The 26,203-nt window shown below is 36.1% G+C and overlaps 1 protein-coding gene across 3 annotated transcripts in view; it reads right to left on the bottom strand.

Moving 5' to 3' along the window:
- Positions 1–26,203, bottom strand: part of LOC149774406 (mediator of RNA polymerase II transcription subunit 12-like protein) — a 93,386-nt gene that overhangs the window by 16,546 nt on the left and 50,637 nt on the right. For all 3 annotated transcript variants that reach the window (XM_089945337.1, XM_089945339.1, XM_089945338.1), the window contains exons 25-33: positions 24,295–24,457; positions 21,614–21,790; positions 18,792–18,910; positions 17,190–17,357; positions 9,130–9,268; positions 7,423–7,491; positions 4,022–4,131; positions 1,383–1,506; positions 583–744 (exon numbers count right to left, since the gene is read on the bottom strand). In XM_089945337.1, coding sequence (XP_089801463.1) covers positions 583–744; positions 1,383–1,506; positions 4,022–4,131; positions 7,423–7,491; positions 9,130–9,268; positions 17,190–17,357; positions 18,792–18,910; positions 21,614–21,790; positions 24,295–24,457 — 1,231 coding nt within the window. The remainder of the gene's footprint in view (positions 1–582; positions 745–1,382; positions 1,507–4,021; positions 4,132–7,422; positions 7,492–9,129; positions 9,269–17,189; positions 17,358–18,791; positions 18,911–21,613; positions 21,791–24,294; positions 24,458–26,203) is intronic.

Here is a 26,203-nt window from a genome sequence, read left to right as displayed (position 1 = left end):
TTTGACATTGACTTTAACCTTTTAAACACAAAATTAATAGACATCTGCCTTATCTAAAACTTAAACCATCTTCAATGTATGTGGAAAAGGACTTAAGTAGTTTTGTGAAAATAATTTTTTCTGCTTTCACTGTTAGTCTTTTATTCCAAAAATGAACAGTGTCATCCTTGTCTCAAATGCAAGACATCCATAAGTTAGGTCATGAAATGTGATAAAATTCTATGAAGAAACCTTTTTTTCCTTCGAGTTACTGTGACTTTGATCTCTGATCCTAAAATCACTACATATTCGTTCTGAACACAGATGCAAGCCAGTAACAACAGATACCCAAGGTATCTGGTATAAAAGTCAACTTACTGTCTGGAAAAAGCTTTCTGTTTTATGACCTTGACTGTTGACCTTTCCATGCCAAAACTGATACATTTCATCCATGCCCCAAATGGAAGCTATTTGCAAAGTTTGGTAACAGTAGATGGTGGAGAACTTGAGTTACTGTGCAGAAAGGAAATTGGGAACAGACAATATCATAACATAATACATTTGGCCTTATGGTGTTGAATACAAATTGTAATGGGAAGGTACCTGTTTCCTTCCAATGGAGTCAAAACCTGCAATTTTGTTGCCCTTCGTGTCCACCAGTGAGCCATGTGGCTCCACAGTGATTATCTCATAGAACCTTTTGGGCAGAGGAAATAACTGTCTGATCTTGTCTGTGGCTTCAAAGTACTTGTCACCTAATTCTTTCTGTAAAACAATTAGTATGACAGATAATATATACACCTTTAAAAGTTAACAATAAATGTGTTGTTAGTAGGGTTATATATCTGTAACCAGACAAAGTAAGTTTCAACAAAGAATGCATACAACTCTCTCTCTCTCTAACACACACACACATACACACACACACTTTGGGGAATCAAGATAAAAAACTACTTCCGATTCATTAAGAATTACTACACATTATATTTTTATTTATCCTAGTCTACATCACTTTATCGAATTTATATTCTACCTATGACCTGAAGATATTATATTTTTTCTAAATGACTGATCAAGAAAAAAAGTTCACATCTAGTTTTAATTCCTTGACCTTGTAAAAGAATGTACATGAAAGCATATGAAACTGTATTTAAATGACAACTATGTGCCCTACAAACTTAAACTTTAGGAATAACTTACAGACAAAAGCATGAATGGACTGTTATGTATGTATGATATCTGACCACTTTGAAAAAAGGGGAAAACAATAGCATCTTAGATTTCTTTTCTGAGAGCTTGAACTGACAAGAATGTAGTGTATGAAGAAGAAAATCTATAGGTAAAATAAAAACCTTACAAAACAACAAACTGCTACACTAATTACAGCACAGAAACAGTCCTACCCTTAGTTTTTTGACAAGGTTTGAGTGTGTTTTCTTGTTATCGTCTCCTTTTTCTGAAAGGTCAGGCACTAGTGTTCCCAAAAGTAGGGCGTTAAGCATGTCCAGAACTGTGGTGAAGAGTTCACTGTAATGATAAATACAAATATACTTTTCAGCATGTCTATCGGAGTCATTACAACCTGTCCATAATAACAAATACATGCATAGCTTGTCAGACGAACAAGTATAGGCTGATTGTAACAACAAACATGAGTGTGGATTCCAGCATGTCAAATGCAGCAGTAAAGACTGATTGTAATATCAATCATTAGTGTACATTTCAGTGTATCTAACAAAGCCGTTAAGGATGATTGTAATGACAAACATATTTATATGTTTCAGCATGTCAAACACAATAGTAACGGATGAAATGACACTTATGAGTGTACATTTCAGCATGTCAAACGCGATAGTAAATACTAAAGGCTGACTGAAATGACACACACAGGTGTACATTCAGCATGTCAAATATAGTTGTAAAGGTTGATTGCAATAACAAACAACAGTCCATGTTTCATTATGTCCAACACAGCAGTAAAGGCTGACTGGAATGACACACATGGTTGTACATTTCAGCATGTCATACACAATAGCAAAGGCTGACAGGAATGACACACACAAGTGTACATTTCAGCATGGCAAATACAATAGTAATGGGTATCTAGAATGACACATGAACATTTGAGCATGTCAAACACAGCTGTAAAGGACAATAGTCAAGGCTGACTGTAACAACACACTTGAGTGTACATTTCAAACACAATAGTAAGGCTGACTGTAATGAAAACATTAATCTGTGTCATTATGTCAAACACTGCAGTAAAGGCTGACTGGAATGACAAACAAGAGTGTATGTTTCAGCATGCCAGGCACAGCAATAAAGACTTAGTGGAATGACAGACATCTACATTTCAGCTTGGATAATGTCTACATTTAATTGTGCATACACTAAAATTTAATAAATTATCATTATAAAAGGTTATTTGCAAAAAGTCTACATTTCAGCATATAATATCTCTCTTTGAAGTGCTATTCATATGAATTAAAAATGTTGACTGCACTATAGGTAAAGCTAACACATACTGGACATATTATAAGCAAAGCTTAAAGCAATAATTGGAAAATGAACATGTCATTCCACCATATGAAATTACATTGCAATGAGTTGAGCGAATAAGATCAGTCAAATAAAATGCAAAAAATATCACTTTTAAAAGTAAACTTCATGCAGCATATTGGAGTGCATGACCAAAACCATGCTATAAAAGGGACAGTACTGTAATACAGTTCTTTATAACGAGGAAGCACTGTATCCAGTAGAGAGCTGTTAAAAATTTACAACACTCTTGTACGAAACTTGTTACTATGACAAATACAAATGTAAATTGCATCATATCAACAAGATTACTGTAAATGGTCACAATCTATGCCCACACTGTGATAAATCCACAGCCATACTTCAGTTTTTTGTAAATCCTTCTTTCATTAGTTGAATACTCATAAACTATAAGAAAGGGAGCCTGTTAAACTTGTGTACTATGCCTTTGTTGCTGGGACCTTGACCAAGAAACCCTTGACCACACAATCAATAATTTTTTTCCCTGCTCATTGGCAAGCAAGCCCAAAAGTTTGCCAAAACTATAAGATACTAATCAACTTTGGACTAGGATGCAGCATAGAAGTGACTCTTCTTAAAATTATTGGGAATTTAATCTTTGACCTATTGAATCTGAAATCACTCATCTTCCTTGGTCAAATGCAAGCATCCACAATAAAGATAAATGATAGAGAAGTCAAGTTTTTTACTGCAAGCATTTTTCTTCTTTCAGTCCTGGTGACCTTGACCTTTGACCTACTGACTCCAAAATCAACATGTGCCTTGCTGGTCTCAAATGCAAGTCATCCACATGGTTTGTGGCACAGGACTCTAGTTAATTCTGCCGAGGCCAGTTTCCCTTTTGAAGACTTTCTGACCCTGACCTCTGACCTTTTAAGCCCAAAATCATTTTGTATCTTTTTTTTGGTCTCAAATGCAAACTAACTACAAAGTTTAGTCAAGGCCATTGGCCCAAAACTTGAGTAGTTTTGTGGAAATTGTTTATTCTTCTTTCAATCCCTGTGAAGAGGCTTCTTCTCTGCCTCAAATGCATGCCAGTTATAAAGTTTGCACTGGGGATAAGGACCTCAAGATATCATGCAGAAACCATTTCTCCTCTTAGTGTCTATGTGACTATGACCTTTTAATCAGAAAAGGAATAGGTTTCTTTCTTATTTCATATGTAAGCTGATACCGAATGCTTGGTCAAGGTGCCTGCTATACAAGTTATTAGTGGAAACAATTCTTCTTTCAGTCCATGTGACCTTGATCTTTGCCATTCACACCCAAAATCAACAGATTTCTTCCTTGCCCCAAATTCAGCCTCCTTACAAAGTTTGTTAACAACAGATCATGGAGAACTCGAGTTACTGTGAAGAATGGAAATATGGAACAAACTGATGGACGAGCATTTATATGGACAGGTGGCTGAATGTACATAAAAAACCATGATGTGCACTGCCTTCTGGTTGGTGTCCAGAAACATTAAAAGAAACTTTCTTACTAATTTGACTGAAGGTCCACAACCCCTGAACTAATGAGCTGTACCAACAGTTGTCCCCATTCCATAGTGGATGATGTATTCCTCTGGATTGTGTCAAACATACCACCAACCTACAAAAGGAAAAAGTACAATATCAATCAACACTGGTTCCGCAAAACACAATGTCTCACCTGCAATCAGTATTAGGATGCAACCTTACTGTATTTGACTTGCAATCTTTAAGATAAAACTTTAAAAAAAGATTCTTAATTTGGAGGCCACTGCTTGAACAGTGAGACCAATTTCCCATATGAGAAAGCCATGCATGATATGCCATTCTCACATGAGTGTACCCAATGGCACTATGGATGTCATTATTACTGGCAAGCTATCTCACATGTCCACACAGGCCGAACCCAAGACTTGAACCCATGTGACAGAGGTGAGATGCCCATGTTTGGTAAAGGTAAGCACTTTAGACCACTCAGCCATTCAGGGTCTTCCCATGAAGGATGCCAGAAGTGAGTCTGATGCACTTAACTTTAAGTATATTTTATGTGATTGTTTTCCACAGAAAGTGGACTCTGCATTTATTATGGCATAAATGAGTACTACACTGAATGGACATTTCTAAAATTTGCTCTGAACAATGAACATGCTCATTTATATATCAAAAACCTTTGTATGTATTATAAGATTTAAATTTTTTACACTCTTTTCACTTTCACTTATAGTAATTTTTAAATTCAAACTAAATTAAAAAAAGTTTCAATGATATTCCTTCTCAAAGTTACAATATGCTGGCTAAACACCTCTCCATTGATAAATCCTGCACAACGGGGTCCATAAACATAGATCACACTATAAGTGAGGCATGAGTTACAGAGGAACCTCCAAAAATTGAAAAAAAAATCACTTTGACATCGAGAAAACCACAGGGTGGTATGCGTTAGGGAACTGGGCTGTTTAATGACTGAATCCTCCTTTTACAATCACGTCAATAATAATTTTAATAATGCACTTTTTCTAATGAAGTTGTTCATTATTCTGTTTAAATAACATTTATTTTCAAAATGTCCACCATGTCAAAGATCGTTCCAACTGGTTTCAACAACTACCATGTGTTCACGAAAAATGTGTGTATTACATCAGCTTTTTGTTTTCTTGACGAGTCTGGTTCCCATAATGGTGTTTAATAGTATCCTGCCAAATCGGGAGCCCACACAGCAGGGAACTAGACTAACCTTTGATACACCACCAAACAAGATTCCTTTTTTTCAAATACATGCGACATTTATTCGTGAGACAATCGTCTACATTGTTGTTCAATTAGTACAATACTGAAGTCGTGATTTCATTGGAAGTAATAATGAAACTTCTTATCATCCTTGAGGATATCTCTAAGTGCCAGTTCAAGAAATCTCTGAAACGTGCTTGCCCACAACGGTCCGTATCTGTGAAATCAAGCTCTTTTTTTTTATAAAATATTCAATTCACTTGGCTGCTTTGTTATCTTTAATCACAGTTATGAAAGAGTCAGTTAATTTAAGGTAGTTTATGTTACATAACACAATAACATTTATAAGAGTGTTTGATTGATCAAATGAAGTGAGTTCACCCGACGTACGACCAAGGCCGCTAGATTTTAAGCTTGTAGGATCTTTGTGCCTTTTAACTTTTCTTTTAATCCAGCTACTTTATTTGATTCAGAAGACATAATTAACATGATAATATAAAGGAGGTTAGCTTTTAATTCAGTGCAACAATAAAACAAATAGTTCTGCTAGTCAGTTATCAAAAGACGGTCAGCACCTAATTAGGTTCTCTGATAAACGCTCACATATCTGTTATGGTAGATTGATGCATTTTACATTTAATTAAAAGAGGACACATTGCATTTATGACGATTACACTTAAAAGGAACTAAAAGATAGAACTAGGACACTAATTTCAATTATTTAATTTGTATTTATTTATTAAAGTACTGCCTCCACTCGGGGTAAGTGACATTTTCATTGATCAAAATTTCCTTACATATCGTTAATTGCAGTGTACTAGGAATATCGTTTGGAAAGAAAATGTAAAAAATTGTGATCTTTTTTAAATTTGATATTTCATAATGTTTGTTATAATTTCCAGGTCCTATCTACCATTTTCGACTGTAAAATGAGTTATATATCACAGATTCCATTACCAATTTTGATCGCGATTTACCTTCAAGTTTAACCAAAAGGGATCAATTGTTTGGGCATTTTTGGTGTTAAAAAAGTGGGTTCACAAGTTATCAGGGCACAAGTTATCGAGGGAGTGTTGTATTTAAATAAAGTTTATGGAAGAACTTCCACATGTTGTTCCCCATTTTATGCAACATTATATAACTACTCACACCAGGCCTCATCTGACTGCCCTCCTACAGGTTATAGATTGTAGGATAATGAGATGCTGGGTAAGGTCCAGGCCATCTGACAGTCCTCCTATTTGCTCTATGTAATGTAGTGGGATAAAAAGATGATGGGTAAAGACCAGGCCTCATCTGATTGCACTCTTATTGTTGTTGTTGTTGTTGTTATAAGGTTTAATGCCATTTTTCAGAACAAGATAGACTATACATGGCGGCCAGTATCAATGGTGCCGGAAGAACCCGGGAAAAAACCACTGACCCACAAGAAGTCACTGGCTAGCTTTCTCATATACCCACATTGGCCGAGTGTGAGACTCAAACCCATGCTGACAGAGAGGTGGCAGTGACCTGTTAACGGTGAGTGCTTTAGACCACTTGGGGCCCCTGCACTCCTACTGGCTATAGGTAGTGGGATAAGGAGATGATGGGTAAGGTTACCTCATATCAGAAAGGTCCATAAAGAATTAATGTATAAAATGTACCCATCTGTAAAGCTGAGATCCATATCTACTGTCTCATAGTGGCCTGACAGACTATGGGTCCAAACAATTTTGGTGTATAAAATTTATTCAAGCTTAAATGGCTTAGATCCACATCTGGTGTCTCAAGGATCTGACAGATTAGGGATCTTCATGGCAAAAATTTACACAATGTATCCAACTGATAACAAATTTGATCCACATCTGCTGACTCATAATGTCTGGCTGATCAATGATCCATACAATACCAGTTTGTAAAATGTGTCCAACTATTTACATCTTAGATCCAGATCTGCTATCTCATAATGATATAAACAGATCTGGGGTTCACGTCATACCACTGCATAAAATGTACCTCAACTGCAAGCAGATTTCATCCTTGTCTGCAGTTAAATGACAACCTAATAGGTTAGGGGTCAATGCTACATGTATGAATTATTATTTTAAGAAAACAGCATAGATGTTGCATTACACAATGGCATATCTGGGTTGATACTGTTACCAGCTGGGTCACATGAAAAACATCTGACAAAAATACCCACCAGGAAAAGTCGGAGCTGCAATGTCTCATGAATGTTGGACCTTATTTTTCCTTCATCCGGGTACTTTTCCTGAAAACACAAATTAAATGAGAGTTTTGCAGCATTGAGCTTTACTCATAACCTCAGATTACTAACTTTACATAAAAATGATCACAGAACAAATTTTTATAAATGTAAAAGATGTTACTGATTTGTGAAATTTCTACAAAACATAATATGAATTCACTATTTTTCATTGGGTACCAATTTTCATGTGGCTGCTACATACCAAGAATATAACAAAAACTCTTGTAAAGACTAATGCTCTACTGTCAAAAACAGAATATCCAGACATTCAAAATAAGACCATTGCATCATTTTAAAAGCTGAGTGTTGGAGACATCTCTGATATCATAAGAATTCTTCCAGTGAAAACCTAATGTTGATACGCTTTTCCATCTAGAAGGAAAAGAAATAAATTTTCAAGATGACAACTGTGACAGCCATGCTGGATATCAAATTGGTACAGACCAACTAGACCTCATAAGAACACTTCCAGTGAAAACCCCATATTTTCCATTCAGTAAGATTTTCTACATGTCTGTTGAGGCAGCCATATTGGATATCAGAAAATTGGTACCATTTTCATGTAGGACTAATTAGACGTGAATTTTCATGTGAACATCTCAAAACAGCAAAAACTACATAATTTTCTTTGTTCACAAATAATTTCAACAACTTTTGTATCAACATACTGAGAAACACCACTCATTTGACACATGCTGAAAAAAGGTTGTCTGCGATGTTTAGCTGAATAAACTATAGTCACTACAGTGGAACTTGTGTTACAAAACCCAAATAAGGAGAACATGTATGCAGCAGCTTTAGCTCCTCTAATGTCAATGCAGAATACTGGAAATACAACTCATTCAAGGGACTTAACTCCTCATACTGATGATGTAAAATGCTGGAAATCCAACTCATACAAGAGACTTAACTTTTCATCTCATTGGTCAATTATATACTTGACTGATTATAGCCTCATATTTGCATAAGACTATAATCCAGACAAATGGTAATGGCTGTCCTCTTGTATAAAATAGTCAAATGGTAATGGCCATCCTCTTAGTCAGCCTCGGTGAGTAAAGTTTGTTTTTGGAATGAGTGAAGAAGAAATAATTGATGGAAAGCAAGACCATTTCCAGTTACTTATTTATAGATAGTACCTTGACAGCTAACTGATGATAAAGTCATCACAAGGAAAAATAATGGAATTGTAACAAGTCACAGAATCTCTTTTAAAAAGAAGAGATTTGGAAATTTGGTGGAATACCCTGCATCAATGACCTAATCACATCACTTAAATGAATGGCTGGACAGACAACGGTAAAAATGTGGTTAGTAAAAGGGCATACAAACAAAAAAATAAACTATAAAGCATTCTTTAAACTAGAATTATTCATCTTACTTTTCAAAATGAATGCATAATTTTATGGTACCACTGAAAATATGGTGTCTGCTTACCAAATTTTTTCTTGTTTCATCGCTAAATAAAAAGATGTACAACTCTGCTAATCAACCTGATATGGAACCTGTTTTTAATTTTTGGCAATTTAAGGGAGGTGGATGATCAGAGCTAATACATGTACTACTCTAGAGGGACATCTATGAAATGTTTTCAAAATGGAAGGTAATATTATTTATGTAGATGAATATACGGCAACTTACCAGCATTTCCTTGAAGTTTGCAATGCATTTCTCCAACTGATTGAGCAGTGACAAGAGCAACCCCTCTCTCTGTTCATCCTGCCCTTTAAGGCATGTCAGAATAAGGGACAGGAAGGGCTGGTGGCTCAGAAGAGATTTGCTAAAATATGCAGAATATCAGTCATGAATGCCTCACAACAGTGCGTTATAAGTTTGAAGATATTTTATTGCAGGAATGCCCCACAACAGTGGGTTATAAGTTTGAAGATATTTTATTGCATGAATGCCCCCACAACAGTGGATCATACGTTTGAAGTTATTTTATAGCATGAATGCCCCACAACAGTGGGTGATAAGTTTGAAGATATTTTATTGCATGAATACCCCACAACAGTGGGTCATAAGTTTGAAGATATTTTATTGCATGAATGCCCCACAACAGTGGGTCGTAAGTTTGAAGATATTTTATTGCATGAATGCCCCACAACAGTGGGTGATAAGTTTGAAGATATTTTATTGCATGAATGCCCCACAACAGTGGGTCGTAAGTTTGAAGATATTTTATTGCATGAATGCCCCACAACAGTGGGTCATAAGTTTGAAGATATATTACTATATGAATGCCCCACTACAGTGGGTTATAAGTTTGAAGATATTTTATTGCATGAATGCCTCACAACAGTGGGTCATAAGTTTGAAGATATTTTATTGCATGAATGCCCCACAACAGTGGGTCATAAGTTTGAAGATATTTTATTGCATGAATCCCCCACAACAGTGGGTGATAAGTTTGAAGATATTTTATTGCATGAATGCCCCACAACAGTGGGTCGTAAGTTTGAAGATATTTTATTGCATGAATGCCTCACAACAGTGGGTGATAAGTTTGAAGATATTTTATTGCATGAATGCCCCACAACAGTGGGTCATAAGTTTGAAGATATTTTATTGCATGAATGCCCCACAACAGTGGGTCATAAGTTTGAAGATATTTTATTGCATGAATGCCCCACAACAGTGGGTGATAAGTTTGAAGATATTTTATTGCATGAATGCCCCACAACAGTGAGTGATAACACTGGACAACAAATTTTTACAAAAGTCATGTTACTGAAATAAAATTAGTCAATTCTTATCAATTTTTATGTGCTGAACACGAATATGACAGTCAAATTGCAAAATTGGCTCTAGTTTTTTTGTAATCTGCAAGAAATTAATGTTTACATAACGAAATGCATTCCAATAGTAAAAGGTCAACTGTAATAGCCTACCTATAAAAAATCAAGTCATTGACTACATCTTAGATTTCTTCGCCTGTCTCTTGTACAGCTGTTCGGAAGCATCTCTGAGGAGTGTCCAGCAGTAGTCAGCCAGCATGGTAGTGGACCATTTTCCCTGGTATCTTTGTTCCATTGTTGCGATATCTTGATGAAAACGTTCGCCGTGTTCATCACTAACAATACCACAGTTGCTAGGAAAGAAATCCAAATGGGAATGAAGGAAGTGAATCTTTAGAGACATATTGCAGCCAAGTTTCTTATACTTCATCAACATGTCTTCTACTAGTTCCTTATAGTTTTCTTCCCTAACATTTCCGAGGAAGTTTGTAGAAACTAGGCGAAAAGCATTCCATGCTTGTTTCGCGTCACCTTCCAGCAAGTTGTTGAACCGGTCATCTTTGAAAAGCTCTCGAATCTGAGGACCCACAAAAACTCCCTCTTTAATCTTTGCTTCGCTGAGTCGAGGGAATTTTTCATGCAGGTATCGGAATGCTGGCAAAGTCCGGTCAATGGCTTTCACGAAGTTCTTCATCAAACCTAGTTTGATGTGAAGGGGTGGTAGCAAGATTTTCTGAGCCTCAACCAGAGCTGGGTGTTGGATATTCTTCTCTCCAATGGCTACATTCTGCCTGTGAGTCCATTCCTTCCTCATGTAGTGCATTTCCCTTGCTCGGCTATTCCACTCGCATAAGAAACACATGTATTTTGTATATCCTTGCTGCAGTCCCATTAAAAGGGCAACTACCTTCAAATCACCACAGAGGTGCCAGCTGTACTTGTTATACTCAATGGAATTCAGTAGCTGCCTTAAGTTATCGTATGTCTCTTTCATGTGGACAGCATACGCTACTGGAATAGATGGAAGAATGTTTCCATTGTGCAAAAGCACAGCCTTGAGACTCAGTTTCGAAGAGTCCACAAATAGTCTCCATTCTTGTGGGTCATGAGTGATTTTTAAAGCATTCATGAGGCCCTCAATATCGGAACAGAATATCAGATTACTTTCCTTTCTGAAGAAAGGCTCCAATTGCTGGTGGCGCTTTCGATATGCAGTAATTGTGACATCTTCTTCTAGAAGATTCCATTGTTGGAGTCTTGATCCTAGCAATTCTGCCTTGTTCTTTGATAAGTCCAAATCACGAATCAGGTCATTTAGTTCTTCCTGTGTTATTCTGTGTGGGGTTGATGATGCACCACAGTGAAAATCTGGATCACTGCATGCTGATGGACCAGGAGAAGAACAGGTCGACTCACCTTTGTCTTCGTCAGATGAATCAAGAGAATATTCTGCTGGAGGTTCTGGAATAGGAAGTCCCTCACCATGTGGAACTGGTCTCAATGCAGACGGAATGTTTGGGTAGACTATTCTCGACTTCTTTCGCTTCGTTATTCCGCCGGAAAGAGGAGGAACCAAGCAGAAGTAACAGTCATTTAGGTGGTTGCTTGGCTCTCTCCACACCACTGGGACTGCAAACGGCATTGATGACCTTTTGCAATTCAACCACTGTGAAAACTGTGTTGTACATGTAGCACAGCATATATGCGGAGCCCAAGGCTTGTCTTGGTCACCAACCTTGCATCCGAAGTAAAGATGATATGCCTTCTTCACTTGAGAATTGATACTTTTCTTCTGGTTGGCAAATGTCACTTCCCCACAAATATAGCAAAAATTGTCCGTGGTATTAACACACTTTCGAGGCATTACTGTTCTTTATTGTACGTAAATGGATAAAATAATAAGTTTTATGTAACAGTACAGTAGTCCCCCTCTTATAAGGCCACCCCTAATGCAGCAGGGAAGTGGCCTTATAATGCGGGTGGCCTTTCTAGAGGGGGATGACAAATGCGAATAGTAAACACATGAAAAAAGTCACAAGTACATTTAATATTTTAATTAAAAAACCACATGCATGATGTGAAATAAATGTAAAACAAACTTTGTCATCATTTGCAAAGAATGCATGAATAACCAATGATACAGTTTTAAAACTGTCTTTATAATTATGTTACAGTTCACATCACGTCACTTTGTTGGTAATAGTCTAAAAAACAAACCAGTCTCATCACATTAAAAATATCCTTGCTGTCATATCCCCCGCATATATCGTTTAGTCTTTTGTTCCAATCTTCGACAACTTTATTATTAACATCAGCTGATTCGCCGCTAATGACAGAACACTTCATATCGTGTCTCACTTGAAATATGTACAACCATCCGTTACTTGCGGTAAAGTCGTCATATCCCAGTTCAACTGACAAAATTTTTGCTTTTTCTTGTCTTTCAAATCAGGATACAAACGTCTCCTGGCTCAAACAATCTTCCTTTCTCCGTCCATTTCACCTTTCCACTTCTGCAGAATTGTTTCATTATCTTTCACGATATTGTTTATCTGAGTCTTCCCGACGTTAGTTTTCTGCAAGGATCCTCGACGACCCCCCCCCCCCGTCAGTTGAATTACTTTCACGTTCTCCTCTAAACTGAGAATTTGTATTTTCCTCCATGACATGTTGATCTTTTTGCAGTAAGTTATTCATGTTGCCAACTACAATACTGATAAAACAATTTTGTATGCATCTAAACAAATTGCCGTGTGTTTTTAAAGGAAGTGATCTTGTCACGTGATTCGTTAGTCGCAGTCTGGTACCCTATTGTTTTTATACATTTCTTGAAACTAGGTGAGAAGCCAAAACGGCTTCGATATGTATCATTAACATCACGCAGATCTGACCTCGCGGCCGCTAGGATTCGTAATTTTGACAATTATTGTCAGTAGTAATAGCCACTGATTACCAAAGCGAACAAGCTCAACATCTTACTGGAAGCCATAAAGGCTATTAAACCATTTTCCTGCTGACTTTGGTATTGTACATCGATACTGCCACTTCTCAGCTGTTACTACTGTATTCTTAACAATTATCAGAGTGACTAAACCGGACATCTTATGATAACACAGCAATAAGGCTAATTGGATTACATGTACGTACCCTTTTGTATGGATTAAAATTTGAGTCTTTCTCGGTTTTTATGGAATAAATTTGGCTTCTCGTGAGGCGTAAATGATATAATATTAACTTTAGTGGTAAATGTACTTTACTCAACACTTCTTTCAGTAACGAAAACCTGACATCGGGAAACAGAAATCGGATTACTTAACACACGTTATGAATACAATACTGGTTCTGGATACATATTCAAATAAAATGTGGCCGCTTGTGAGGGGTAAATTTTATGATTTTGCACTAATATGCTGGCCGCTGGTCGCGTTAGGCGGATGGCCTTTCGCGAGGGGTACTTTTGAACACAAACTCGTCGGTGCCAACGGATTCTGGCCTTAAGGAGCGGGTGGCCGCTGGTCAGGGGGGCCGTTCAAGAGGGGGACTACTGTAGCTTGAACTGTCTCGCACAACGTCTAAAATATTTTAAATGCTGAACCTATCTGATTGGGCTTTATATAGTACACTGCTTACGTCAGCTTCAGCAGCCGCCTGGCATTAGTATAATAGGCCTACACATGTATAGTACACTGCTGACGTCAACTTACTTCAGCAGCCGCATGGCATTAGTATTGCATTGCATCAGAAAATGATGCAATCAACTGTGGATGATGTGAGCATGATGGTATTATGCAATGTTACATCATTATTCCAGATGTTGCTGCAGTCCTACTGGAGAAATTTACAGTGAAACATAGAAAATGAGGTATATGAATATCTTCAAAACGAGAGCCAATACAAATTTTTCACGGTTATATTCGTGTTCGGCACACCAAAATACTACAGATTAGGGCCTTTTCAAGTCAGTAATGATTTCACTGTTGACCAGTGTAAGTTTGAAGATATTTTATTGCATGAATGCCCCACAACAATGGGTGATAAGTTTGAAGATATTTTATTGCATGAATACTCCACAATAGTGGGTGATAAGTTTGAAGATATTTTATTGCATGAATGCCCCACAACAGTGGGTGATAAGTTTGAAGATATTTTATTGCATGAATGCCCCACAACAGTGGGTGATAAGTTTGAAGATATTTTATTGCATGAATGCCCCACAACAGTGGGTCATAAGTCTGAAGATATTTTATTGCATGAATACCCCACAACAGTGGGTCATAAGTCTGAAGATATTTTCTTGCATGAATGCCCCACAACAGTGGGTCGTAAGTTTGAAGATATTTTATTGCATGAATGCCTCACAACAGTGGGTGATAAGTTTGAAGATATTTTATTGCATGAATGCCCCACAACAGTGGGTCGTAAGTTTTAAGATATTTTATTGCATGAATGCCCCACAACAGTGGGTCGTAAGTTTGAAGATATATTACTAAATGAATTCCCCACTACAGTGGGTCATAAGTTTGAAGATATTTTATTGCATGAATGCCTCACAACAGTGGGTCATAAGTTTGAAGATATTTTACTGCATGATAGCCCCACAACAGTGGGTCATAAGTTTGAAGATATTTTATTGCATGAATACCCCACAACAGTGGGTGATAAGTTTGAAGATATTTTACTGCATGAATGCCCCACAACAGTGGGTGATAAGTTTGAAGATATTTTATTGCATGAATGCCCCACAACAGTGGGTCATAAGTTTGAAGATATTTTACTGCATGAATACCCCACAACAGTGGGTGGTAAGTTTGAAGATATTTTATTGCATGAATGCCCCACAACAGTGGGTGATAAGTTTGAAGGTATTTTATTGCATGAATGCCCCACAACAGTGGGTGATAAGTTTGAAGATATTTTATTGCATGAATGCCCCACAACAGTGGGTCATAAGTCTGAAGATATTTTATTGCATGAATGCCCCACAACAGTGGGTGATAAGTTTGAAGATATTTTATTGCATGAATGCCCCACAACAGTGGGTCATAAGTTTGAAGATATTTTATTGCATGAATGCCCCACAACAGTCGGTCATAAGTTTGAAGATATTTTATGGCATGAATGCCCCACAACCGTGGGTGATAAGTTTGAAGATATTTTATTGCATGAATGCCCCACGACAGTGGGTGACAAGTTTGAAGATATTTTATTGCATGAATGCCCCACAATAGTGGGTGATAAGTTTGAAGATATTTTATTGCATGAATGCCCCACAACAGTGGGTGATAAGTATTGCATGAATGCCCCACAACAGTGGGTTATAAGTTTGAAGATATTTTATTGCATGAATGCCCCACAACAGTCAGTTATAAGTTTGAAGATATTTTATTATATGAATGCCCCACAACAGTGGGTTGTAAGTTTTATGAATGTAAGGACAAAAATGTCACAAAAATGGAGCTAAATATAAAAACTCAACACAAATCAGTGGAACTTGAAAACTATACTAATGTGCCTGCATTCTCTAGTTGTAAATACTCTTCCTCATGATTCATGTACCCATCAAGTTTTATGACAATAAGTAAAAATTGTTTATATTAACAGAGTTAAATGCAAAAACTTTGCAATGATGCCTATTGCAACAATGACACTGCTCAACAAATGATATCAATTTCTACTGAATGTCCCTGTAATGAGAATAAAATTAATTTCATTCTACCAGATAAATGACCTAAAAGTTAAAAGATGCGAGTGCTGATTATTTTCAAAGAAGTCTGAAATTGCTTGCTGTTGATTTGGCAGGTAGAAACGGTGAATATTTCCCAGATATTTAGACATTTTTACATCACAAAGCATGGACTATGCATGTATATAGTTGCAAACCCAACTGTTTGTAATGGTGTTTTATATAAAAAAAATTTACACTCTAACAATACTATATTGTACTAATCACTGAACACAGGAGTTGGGCAACAGGATTTTTAACTCAAATAAAGCCTTTTAACTAAAAATTGTCTAACATGGAGATATGAGAGAATTTCTAAATAAAAGTACCACAAATGTTTCATATGTATGTATGTATGTATGTATGTATGTAGAACATCAATATTGAGACCAATTGTTTTTCATTTGCTTAGTATTCATAAAAAAAGAATTGATGCTTCAGAAGTAGTCAGTTTTTTTAAAGTTAAAACAAAATTTCTTTTTTGGGGTATATTTTTAAATAAAAGGAACTAGCTGTCGTTTGGTCAAATGTAGCAGTTACTATACCAGCTTTCAATGGTTGGTTGATTGTAGCTAGTCATGGTAGCATGACCACTGGAGTGTATCACAGCACACAGCACTCAGACCAGATTCCAGCATAAGCAAATTATAACATAACAATGCACTATTAAGATAGTTTGTCAATATGAACAAACAATATGTTTATGTAAAAATTAAGAGATTACAGTGCATTTTATAACAAATATGTGACTGGTGCCTCAATTTCTCCACTCCAATACCAAGATACAAGTTTAAACAGCCAACAATGTTGCAAAATGTTTTTCGCCAGATGGTATATTTTGTTGCCAATAACAAAAAAACAATCACAATTTCCGACACTGGTGCAGCATGATCACTAAATAAACTCTTTACATGTTATTTTTCATACTTTTAAGTAGAAACACGTTGTCATGTACAAAAAAATTACATGTTTTTATTATAATGGAACATGCCATAGTGGGGTATGTAGAAAGTAACCTTTAAAATACTGAGAAAAAATATCCAATTTTCCTTTTTACATAAATAATGCTCTATTTAAAAGTCCAAGCTTTTCTCAGCAGGATCATTGTCACCAGGTACATCACAGACAAAAGACTGACTCCATTATATGACATGCAGGAAACTGCATAGGGCCCATTCTACACCCGAGAGTCCAAAGGTTTATTGTAGAACTGAACATTTTGAACATGACAGAGACTGTACCTTCTTTGGTTCCTTTCCTTATCCTGCTTGCTTTTTGAAGCCACCAAGTTGTTGCTGGATTCCAAAACTTGTCCTGCTAACTTCAGAACTCGGCCCTGAACAGTACTTGGCAATTTGGATATCAGGGGTGCCACCATCCAAACACTGTTATCCTTATCTGCTTCACTCCTTAGAGAAAACAAGAGTACATGAATGGTTTATAATTCAACATCCCAATGTTTAATAGTTCTGTATGTAACCACAACTAGTGCATCCATTAGTATGGGCAGTATCGACCAAGAAACCAGTTGTCTTTACTTGGGTTTTGAAACTTTGACCTTCATTCTGTCAAAACAACATCTTTCCAATGATGATAAGCACTAACTTAAAATTCTGTGACATCACGTGTTACATAATTTAAATTAATGTTAAGAAACATTACATTCTTTTGCAACAGTGACCTTGTCTTTTGAATTTCTGAACCCAGATCAAATAGATTCTTTCTTGTTCTATGTGCATTCCATCTACAAAATTTGGTGATAGTACATAGCCAAAACTAAACCTACTGGGCAGAAACCTTTCAAGACCGACTCACTGAGACTTGATCCTTGACCTTTCAATACTCACCACACACACCACCTCCCAACAGTGGTCTTTTAGCATAAAATCAAGCCATCCATTAGGTATGGTGAAGGTGAATGGTCTAAAACTAACGTTGTCATGAAAAAACTAATTTTTTGTGGGGAGTCACATTGGCTTTGACCTTCTGGACTCCAAATTAAAGGTCTGTCCCTCACCTTAAACCATCAAACACAGATTAAAGGACAGACAGAATAAGCATGATACATTCCACCTAACAGTAGGTGTATATAAAATGAATACTAAATAGAGTGAAGCACCTCTAAACCAACTCCTCTTCAATCAAGCTTCCTCTACAGACTGGTTAAATATTCTATTCTCAATGAGATTATTCATCATCCACGTATACGTGCATACGTATAAAAAACAAATTCCATAATATTTCCAAAGCTTTTCCAGGGCTATTTCACAAAACTCAAGGACCATAATATCTATGAAATGAAACCAATTATTGATTTTAATTTTGTTGTGTCTGAAAATGTTTCTGAATTGCTGCTTGGCGCTCTATGAAATTAGTAATTTGATTTTTTTAAAACTCCATTGTCAGAAAATTCCATTCAGGTTTTGAAACTGCAAGGTTTAGAGACATTCCATGACATTTTAAGGCCCATACAATTTATTTTTTAAATTCCAAAGCAACAGACTTCAAATAATGCCAAAACACATATTTTTTTCCTTTAAAAAATGTATCAAAATAACTGCACCAATCACCGTCCCACCCACCCCCATAAATGTTAATCACGACATGACTTTATTGTCACTACAGAGGTTTATCTAAGTTGGAAAAAGACCATAACACCATATAAATTTGCTTTTGAAGGTTCAAAAACTGAACTAACATGGTGGAGCTGGCTTGTAAAATCTATGAGCTGCAAAAGAAAAATGGAATGATAATAGAGTGAAAGCAACTGATGTTAGTGCACCCTGTTGAGTAAACACTCCTTACTGTGCTGCTGAATTAGAATTTAAGAAAGAAGAAAGTACCTGGTTTGTGTTGACATGCCTTCACCAAGGCTACTGTCTTGATTCTTTATATTTTCTGACTGCTGGTAAAATAGCTGTATGGTTTCTTCAGCAATGTTATCCAAAATGATGTTAGTCTCCTGTAGAATAAGACGTGGATTTATAAATTTATAATTCATTCAAACCTGACAAAATTCATCAACTTTGGAAGACAAGCAAGTGATTAAGACTGTTAAAGCTGGCTTCTTAAAGATAATGTAAATGTAAACAATTAAAATGGAAATCAACTTGTTCAAGTTCTCATCCAGATAAAGTCCTTTAGAACTGACTGAAATGCAATATCTTTAGTAAAGTTATGCTAGGTGTGTGATTTGGATTTGTAACATAGCTTTAAAACAAATTCAGTCATATTGCTACGACGTCTGCAGTGTGGCAGTTTACACTGATATCTAGAACTGAGACATCATGCCACAGACATGTAACAATGATGTCCAACCCAGCCATGTTATCCTGACAGATGACCAATCCTAACACTAACCTCTTAATGTTGAGTGCCTAGTGAGGCAGATGTAAATACAATTTTTATACGTCTTTGGTATGGCTCAGCCAGGGTTCGAACCCATGACCTCCCACATCTGAAGTGGATGCTCTAACTGCTAGGCCACCAGAGCAGTACAAAGGGAAAGCAAAGTTTAAGGAGGACAAGCAATCAGGGCCATAACTTGTCTAAATGATAATGCAGAGCTCTATAAACTCAATTTATTCAAGATCTGAGCAATATAAATCTGCATGCCAAATTTAGTTGCAATGCAACAAAAAGCTTAGTCAAGTTATGCTATAGAAACCAAAGTCAGGTCGGCCAATTTTGTGCACAGCTTTGAAAAGATGTAATGTTTATCAATCAGGCTATAGAAATGAAATACATTAATTTGGACTGTTTCTGTCTGCAGTTCCATTGTCTAGTTTGATCAGGATTATAGGTAGTTTTACCAAACTGAATGTAAAAATGACAATAAATGGCAAGCAATATTAAGCCAACTAAACCGATCTTGTAAAAAAAAAATTTTTAAATTCAATAATTTATTTTAGAAAATGAGCTATTATGTGGACGAGAAACAACAATGAATAGGGTGTAATGTCTTTACAATGTCTTGTTTATGTGGGAAAATACTAAAGAATTTAGAAAGACTGTATGCTGGGAAATTTTGTGAGAATCCCGTTCTAGCGGCAAGCTGACATGTTGGGCAGCAGACGATTTTGTATGTGTGGGATAACTTTTTGCAAAATTGGAAACTTTGATTCAGGTGCATATTTATTTTTTAAGGTATGCATTTCCATATTTTATAAAATATAGTTATTTGAATGATTTTAACAGATACACAGTAAATAGGATGTTCTGGGTTACTGGTTCAAGCACAGGAGTCTGACGTTTTATCAACAAAGAATGGCAAAATCTCTGACAACATGAAATTACCTTATCGGTAATATAAACGAACACAAGGAGTGCAAGTGTGACCACAACCCTCTGCTTGATTTAACTTTTTTCACGCGTCTTTTATCACTTCAAATCACAAGAAGACTGAAAAACTACACATATACTTTCAAAAAACAGTGATGTACCAATGCATAACTCTCAGATGACAATTGCATGGATCCAATATGGCGAATTAACCTTTATTTTCACCATTATTTTCTCAGAAATGGCAAGTATTATAATTGTTATGTTGTTAATCTGCAGTCAAACAAGACAAAACTACGGCGTAGATGAAACCTGACCCAGTACTTGCCATCTGCATTACTAGTCACATGACTTCACAAATCTCAAATGAGGACATCGATAGTCCAATATTCACGTGATATCAACAACAAACTCCTTTATAATGTTGTTGTAGAGAAATTAAATTATATTAAATGAAAGTCAGATACTTTTAGTAAAGATCAGCAATCTGGATAGTCTGATTTATCAAGCAGAGATCACATGTCCACATGGTGGTCACGTGATACAACAATACTCCAAAAGTTGTTCTCGGAATATATTAATATGGAGAATTTTGTGTTCTTTCGTTTTTGTATTTTTATTACAACCAGTATAAGAGTTAATATTTATTTTTTCTTTCTCTGCAACATTTGACAAGGTGGGTTGTTAAATATGTGTACAGTACTCATGCGACTAGCAATGCAAATCGCGAGCACCAGGTCACATTTCATCAACAACGTAGTTTTATCTTGTCTTTTAGCAGATTAAAGACATAACGATTTTACTACTCACAATTTCTTAGAAAACAAGTAATTTTTATATCGATTTCATGCATTTTTCATTCAATCTAGAAACATTTAAAGTTTGCTAGGCCATTCGGTAAGCGGCTACACTTTGCTACCACCATGGTGGCCTCTTGTGATGCTAGATTGGTTTTCATAACTTTTGTGTAAGGAAAGATACAGATATTGAGCTGACTTTGAAAATAAAAATCTACTAGATGAATCTAAACCACTGGGCGTTTGATTTGACTAAGCATATATGTTTATTGCAAGCAATCAAAGACTCCATACTGCATCTACAGAATATTCTGGTTAGAACTCGATAAATTTCACTCACGATCAGATTAGTTATCACTCAATTATGTGATTGTTTCAGACGTCAGGTGGTGGTCGAAAATTCTCGGAATTTTCCCCAACTTTCATCACTATTTGCGAAATTCCAGAACTTTTCATGGTCGCAAAAAAAATAAATTTCTCACAACTTTTTCCTGATAGCGTGGAAACCCTGTGGATATCTTTTCATTTTTTTAAAACATGTTTTGCATATTTCAGTTACAAATAGCAAAGCTTCATTTTCAACTTACAGCAGTTGTTGCAGCAAGTTTGAACATCAAGTTGAGCTCCAAGAGTGAGACTCGAAGGGTCCACTGGTCCAGTGAACCCAGGATACGTTCAATTATCTCTGAATTCTCTGGCTCGGTACAGTCTATCTGGTTTGGAACACCACTAGGATAACAGATCATCTCCACCAAGAGTTCTGCCTGTAATGATTTTAATTAACAGAGATTTTACAACGTTTTCTGCATGTATAATAAATACATTTCACGTAAGCAAACACAACAGATACAAGTAGACAGAATGTGTGAGAGAGACAGATACAGAGACAGAGTGAGAAAGAGACGGAGATAGAAATAGGCAGAAAAGACAAAAAGTCCGGAAGTTACTGTCATTTACTTTGGTAAAACACACACCACTCGGATAACAGATCGTCCACCAAGAGTTCTGCCTATAGGGATTTCAATTAACAGGATTTTTACAAAGTTTTCTAGCTGTATCGATAATTACACATTCCATATCGGCAAATACAACAGACAGATATAAGTACTGAGAAAAATAGAGAGAGGGAGAGAGAAAGAAAGATAGAGGAAGAAATAAGCAGATAAGTCAAAAGCCATAAAGTTAATAAGTTGCTGTGAATTATTTTTGGTAAAACACAAAAATATATAATCAAGGCAACTAGTTTAAACAGCCAACTCCGAAAATAAAACTAAATGTCACCTTTAGCAAATGCTAAATGGAAAGTAATTCCTACAACAAGGGGCACATCTGGATTGAGAGTAAATACACAGAAGCAGGTACTGCCTGAAGAAATGAGTAGGTGTTCCCTTCCATTTCCTGGGGTGGTGTAGTCACCAATTATCCATGACCAGCACTGCTTATCTTCACACTCATCAGAAGGAAAAGTTCTGCTTGATATGCTAGTACAATGGCTCAATGTGTCTTGTCAGTGTTAAGTTTATATAACTACTAGCAGCTGATGCACCCAGCCCAGCTGCTCTTTTGGCCTTGTGATATTTAAAGCCAATGCACATGGGTCAAATAATATTATTTTCTATTGCAGCTGGGATTTGACGGTCACAAATAATAAATAAAAACAAAATATCTGTTTTTGGTCGGTTGAGTAAAGAAAAGGTAAGTAAACAACTCTCATTATTCTGGTGAATAATAAAAAAGTTGTATTCTGTTACTGTCTTATTTATGTGATGCTATTTATTTGACAAAGGAGAGACATCATCGTAACTGACATTAGTCTCACAAAGTGAAATCAGTCATGGGAGGAGAATTGCTTCTTTAAGAGATTTGATAATTGCAGCAAAAGACAATGTGCCTAGACATGTATGTTTTCATGAGATAAATATAATTCACAATTAAAACATAATTCCTGGACTCCCAATTAAAGATAGATATTGATCACAAACCAGAATTGCATATACTGTACAATAATAACTGGTGTACCCAAACATATCCTCTACTGATAAGCATCAATCCTGCTATCAAAAGATCTGAGCAAGACAAATAATTTCTGATACTGATCAACATTTCTTTTGAAAACAATGGTGGATGTCCCTGATGCGTTCTTTTATTTTCATCTGAAATTTCCTTTTGATCTCAGCTTCAAGTGCAATTAAGTGCTTTATTTTCAAATGATTTGACACATGCTCCATTATACTAAGATGCTATTAAAATCCTATCCAAGTATGTCAAGTTACAAAAGAGGTAACTGACTAACCACAGATGCCATTCCCAATATGATGCTACTGAATGGCAAACTTTTCAGAAAAACATAAGCCAAAAAATATCTTCTTAACAAATGTCCATTCAATGATTTTCTTGACAATAGCCAGTTTGCAAGTTGACAAAAATATATTCCAACAAAATGAAAAACCTTAAACAAAAGATTGGCACTCATTAACATTGAAACAATGGTTCTACTTAACATCCTGCTGCCTGTGAACTACTTTATCATATAAATTAGGAAGTTATAAAAAAAATCTGACATACCATATATTATAAGTCCAATCAAACTGCAAGCAATAAAGATCCTGATCTGCCATAGCATAATGAGTCTGCAGACCAGGGTATGTTGCTTGTTCTACTGATTACTCCTATAATATTACACAGACCCAGAAATGATGGTGCATTATGCTACAGCAGATCTGGTAACAGGACTACCATTAAACATCCACCCCATGTTAATAGTTCTTTATGTAGACACCAGTACAGAATGGTTGACTGGACATTATTGACCATCGGTTCTCAATGACCCTGATTTCTAGTCTAGGTATGTGCTGAAACCTTAATGTGCAGAAACTGTTATTTTCTAATAAGACTTACCATGACCTCTGACCTTTAAACTTTAAACCAAAAAGTTTCTAGGTTTTTTAATACTCTAAATGCATAACCATAAAATTTGACCATGTAACTCAGAAAAGTTACTCTGCAAAACTATTAGCCACAATGTCCTTAAGCTTTGACCTTTTGACTCCACAATCAATAGGGCTCTTTCATACATTATGAGCAAGCTCTTCAAAACCTTCATAAAAGAATGTGATCTAGGACAAAATATTAATATTGCTGATAGTAATGATGCTAAATATATTAATGAATTGCTAAATATGCTAATAAATCACTATTTCCTGATAGAGGAAAGACAACAAAACTCGTGTTCAACGGTGTGTCCGTAAGAATTCGTTATTAAATCTACCTGTTCTGGGGTAAGCATCGAGTCCAAGAGTCCTTCAGACGTCAGCAAACTTTCTGGATCCTGCAAAAACTTTTCCCGAACCCAATCCTGGCTACACATCTCTTTCAGGGAATGCTTTGAGAATTCACCGAGACCTGCATTCTCCATTCCACCCTTACCACTCCTGTTGGTAATAAAGAACTTCATAACCATTCAGAATACAAGGATATTACCAATACAAAAATAGCATTCTGGAATTCTAATACCTGTTAATGTAATATGCAATCATCATGGTTGATTATCAAATGGCAGAACAGCTATGTTTAATTGTCAGACTGCACAGTGACATGATTCATACTTATGCTCAGATTGACTTTAGCCCCTCAGAGACATCAATATTTTGAGGACAAGACAAAATTTTCTTTAATTTGTTAACATTGGGAAAAGTCTTGTATTAAAAGCTTTAAGTTACGTGCAATTTACTGGCAGTGCATCTGTTTGAAATTAAAAAGTCATACTTAACATCATTAAAGCCTAGACCCTTTCCCTTAACTCTTGAAGGCATACACCATTAATACTGGCCGCCATGCATAGCCTATCGTGTGCTGAAATATGGCATTAAACCCCACAACAACAACAACAACCTGAAGGCATAACAGTCACTAATGGTCATGAGTGGGTAAAACTGTGTATACTAACATGCATTTCCAATGCAGTGTATCCCCATCAATGTAAATACAACAGTAATATGATATAAGATTCCTAAATGATACACGATTCCTAAATGATACATGACTCCTATATGATACATGATTTCTACATAATACATTATTCACACATGATACACGATTCCTACATGATACATGATACTTACACAATACATGACTGACAATTTACAGTGCTCGTTTTTGTATCAATAAATTATTTGCTAGACCTTTGTAATTAGGCAAAAAAGAATATTTTGCTGGTAAGACGACTGTCTCTATTTTTCACTGCCAACTCAAGCACTTTTTCTCCCAGGGTAAAAACAGAAAATTAAGCATCTGAGCCAGTTTTTCCCAGTACTTTAAGTGCTTAGTCGCTATATATACTAATCATTCAAATATATATAATGTTTTTAAAAAAAAACTACCTAATGTAATTTTGAAACCAGTGCAATAGAAAATACATATATTTCTTTTTGGCCTTAGCACTATATTTTTATTAGCTAGACTTCTGTCATTACCATATATCACTATATTACCACTTGTCTGCATGCCACTGGTCTGAGTGGTCTAAGGTGCTTGCCTTTATGGATCAGTGACATCTTACCTCTCTCTGCATGAGTTCGAGTTTTGGGCTTGGCCAAACAAGATACGTGAAAAAGCTTTTCTGTAGCTTCCTATTAATCAGTGGTTCTTCCCAGAGTTCCTTCTACATCAAAAATACTGGCTGCTATGTATAGCCTAACAAATGCTGACAAATGACATTACAACAACAACAACAACATCCTAAAATTGACATTCCCAAGACAGAACTTAGTAACTGTATCACTGAAGCTCTAGTACAGTCCTAATATGAATCAGATTAACAGTCCAGCTGTATCACCACCGGCCCTTTAGAATGTATAAATTCCCAATTCCTCATCTCATGGTTTCAGAACAAATTTCCTTGCAAGGCACGATTCCCAAAATTCTAAAACTGACCTAACCATTTAACAACCATTACAAATCATATCGACAAACTTGAAAGTCGCTAGAAGTTCTACAACTTTATATATTGATATAAGAATACAAGCACTAACACATGTATAGATGGAATAAGATATTGTACATCACACACCACATTCACCAAGTTTGAGATGTACAGGTGTGTACAGCATAGCATCAGATCTGGAGTTTAATCAAATACAAACACTAATCTATGTACAGATGGTAGATCATAAATTATG

The sequence above is a fragment of the Sinohyriopsis cumingii genome, unplaced genomic scaffold (genome assembly GCF_028554795.1).
Source record: "Sinohyriopsis cumingii isolate HCF-2022 unplaced genomic scaffold, ASM2855479v2 utg000233l, whole genome shotgun sequence".
In the NCBI taxonomy this organism is placed as follows: domain Eukaryota; kingdom Metazoa; phylum Mollusca; class Bivalvia; order Unionida; family Unionidae; genus Sinohyriopsis; species Sinohyriopsis cumingii.
The sequence above is the reverse complement of the archived record's forward strand: the minus strand, read 5'-3'. Positions and strand labels throughout refer to the sequence as shown.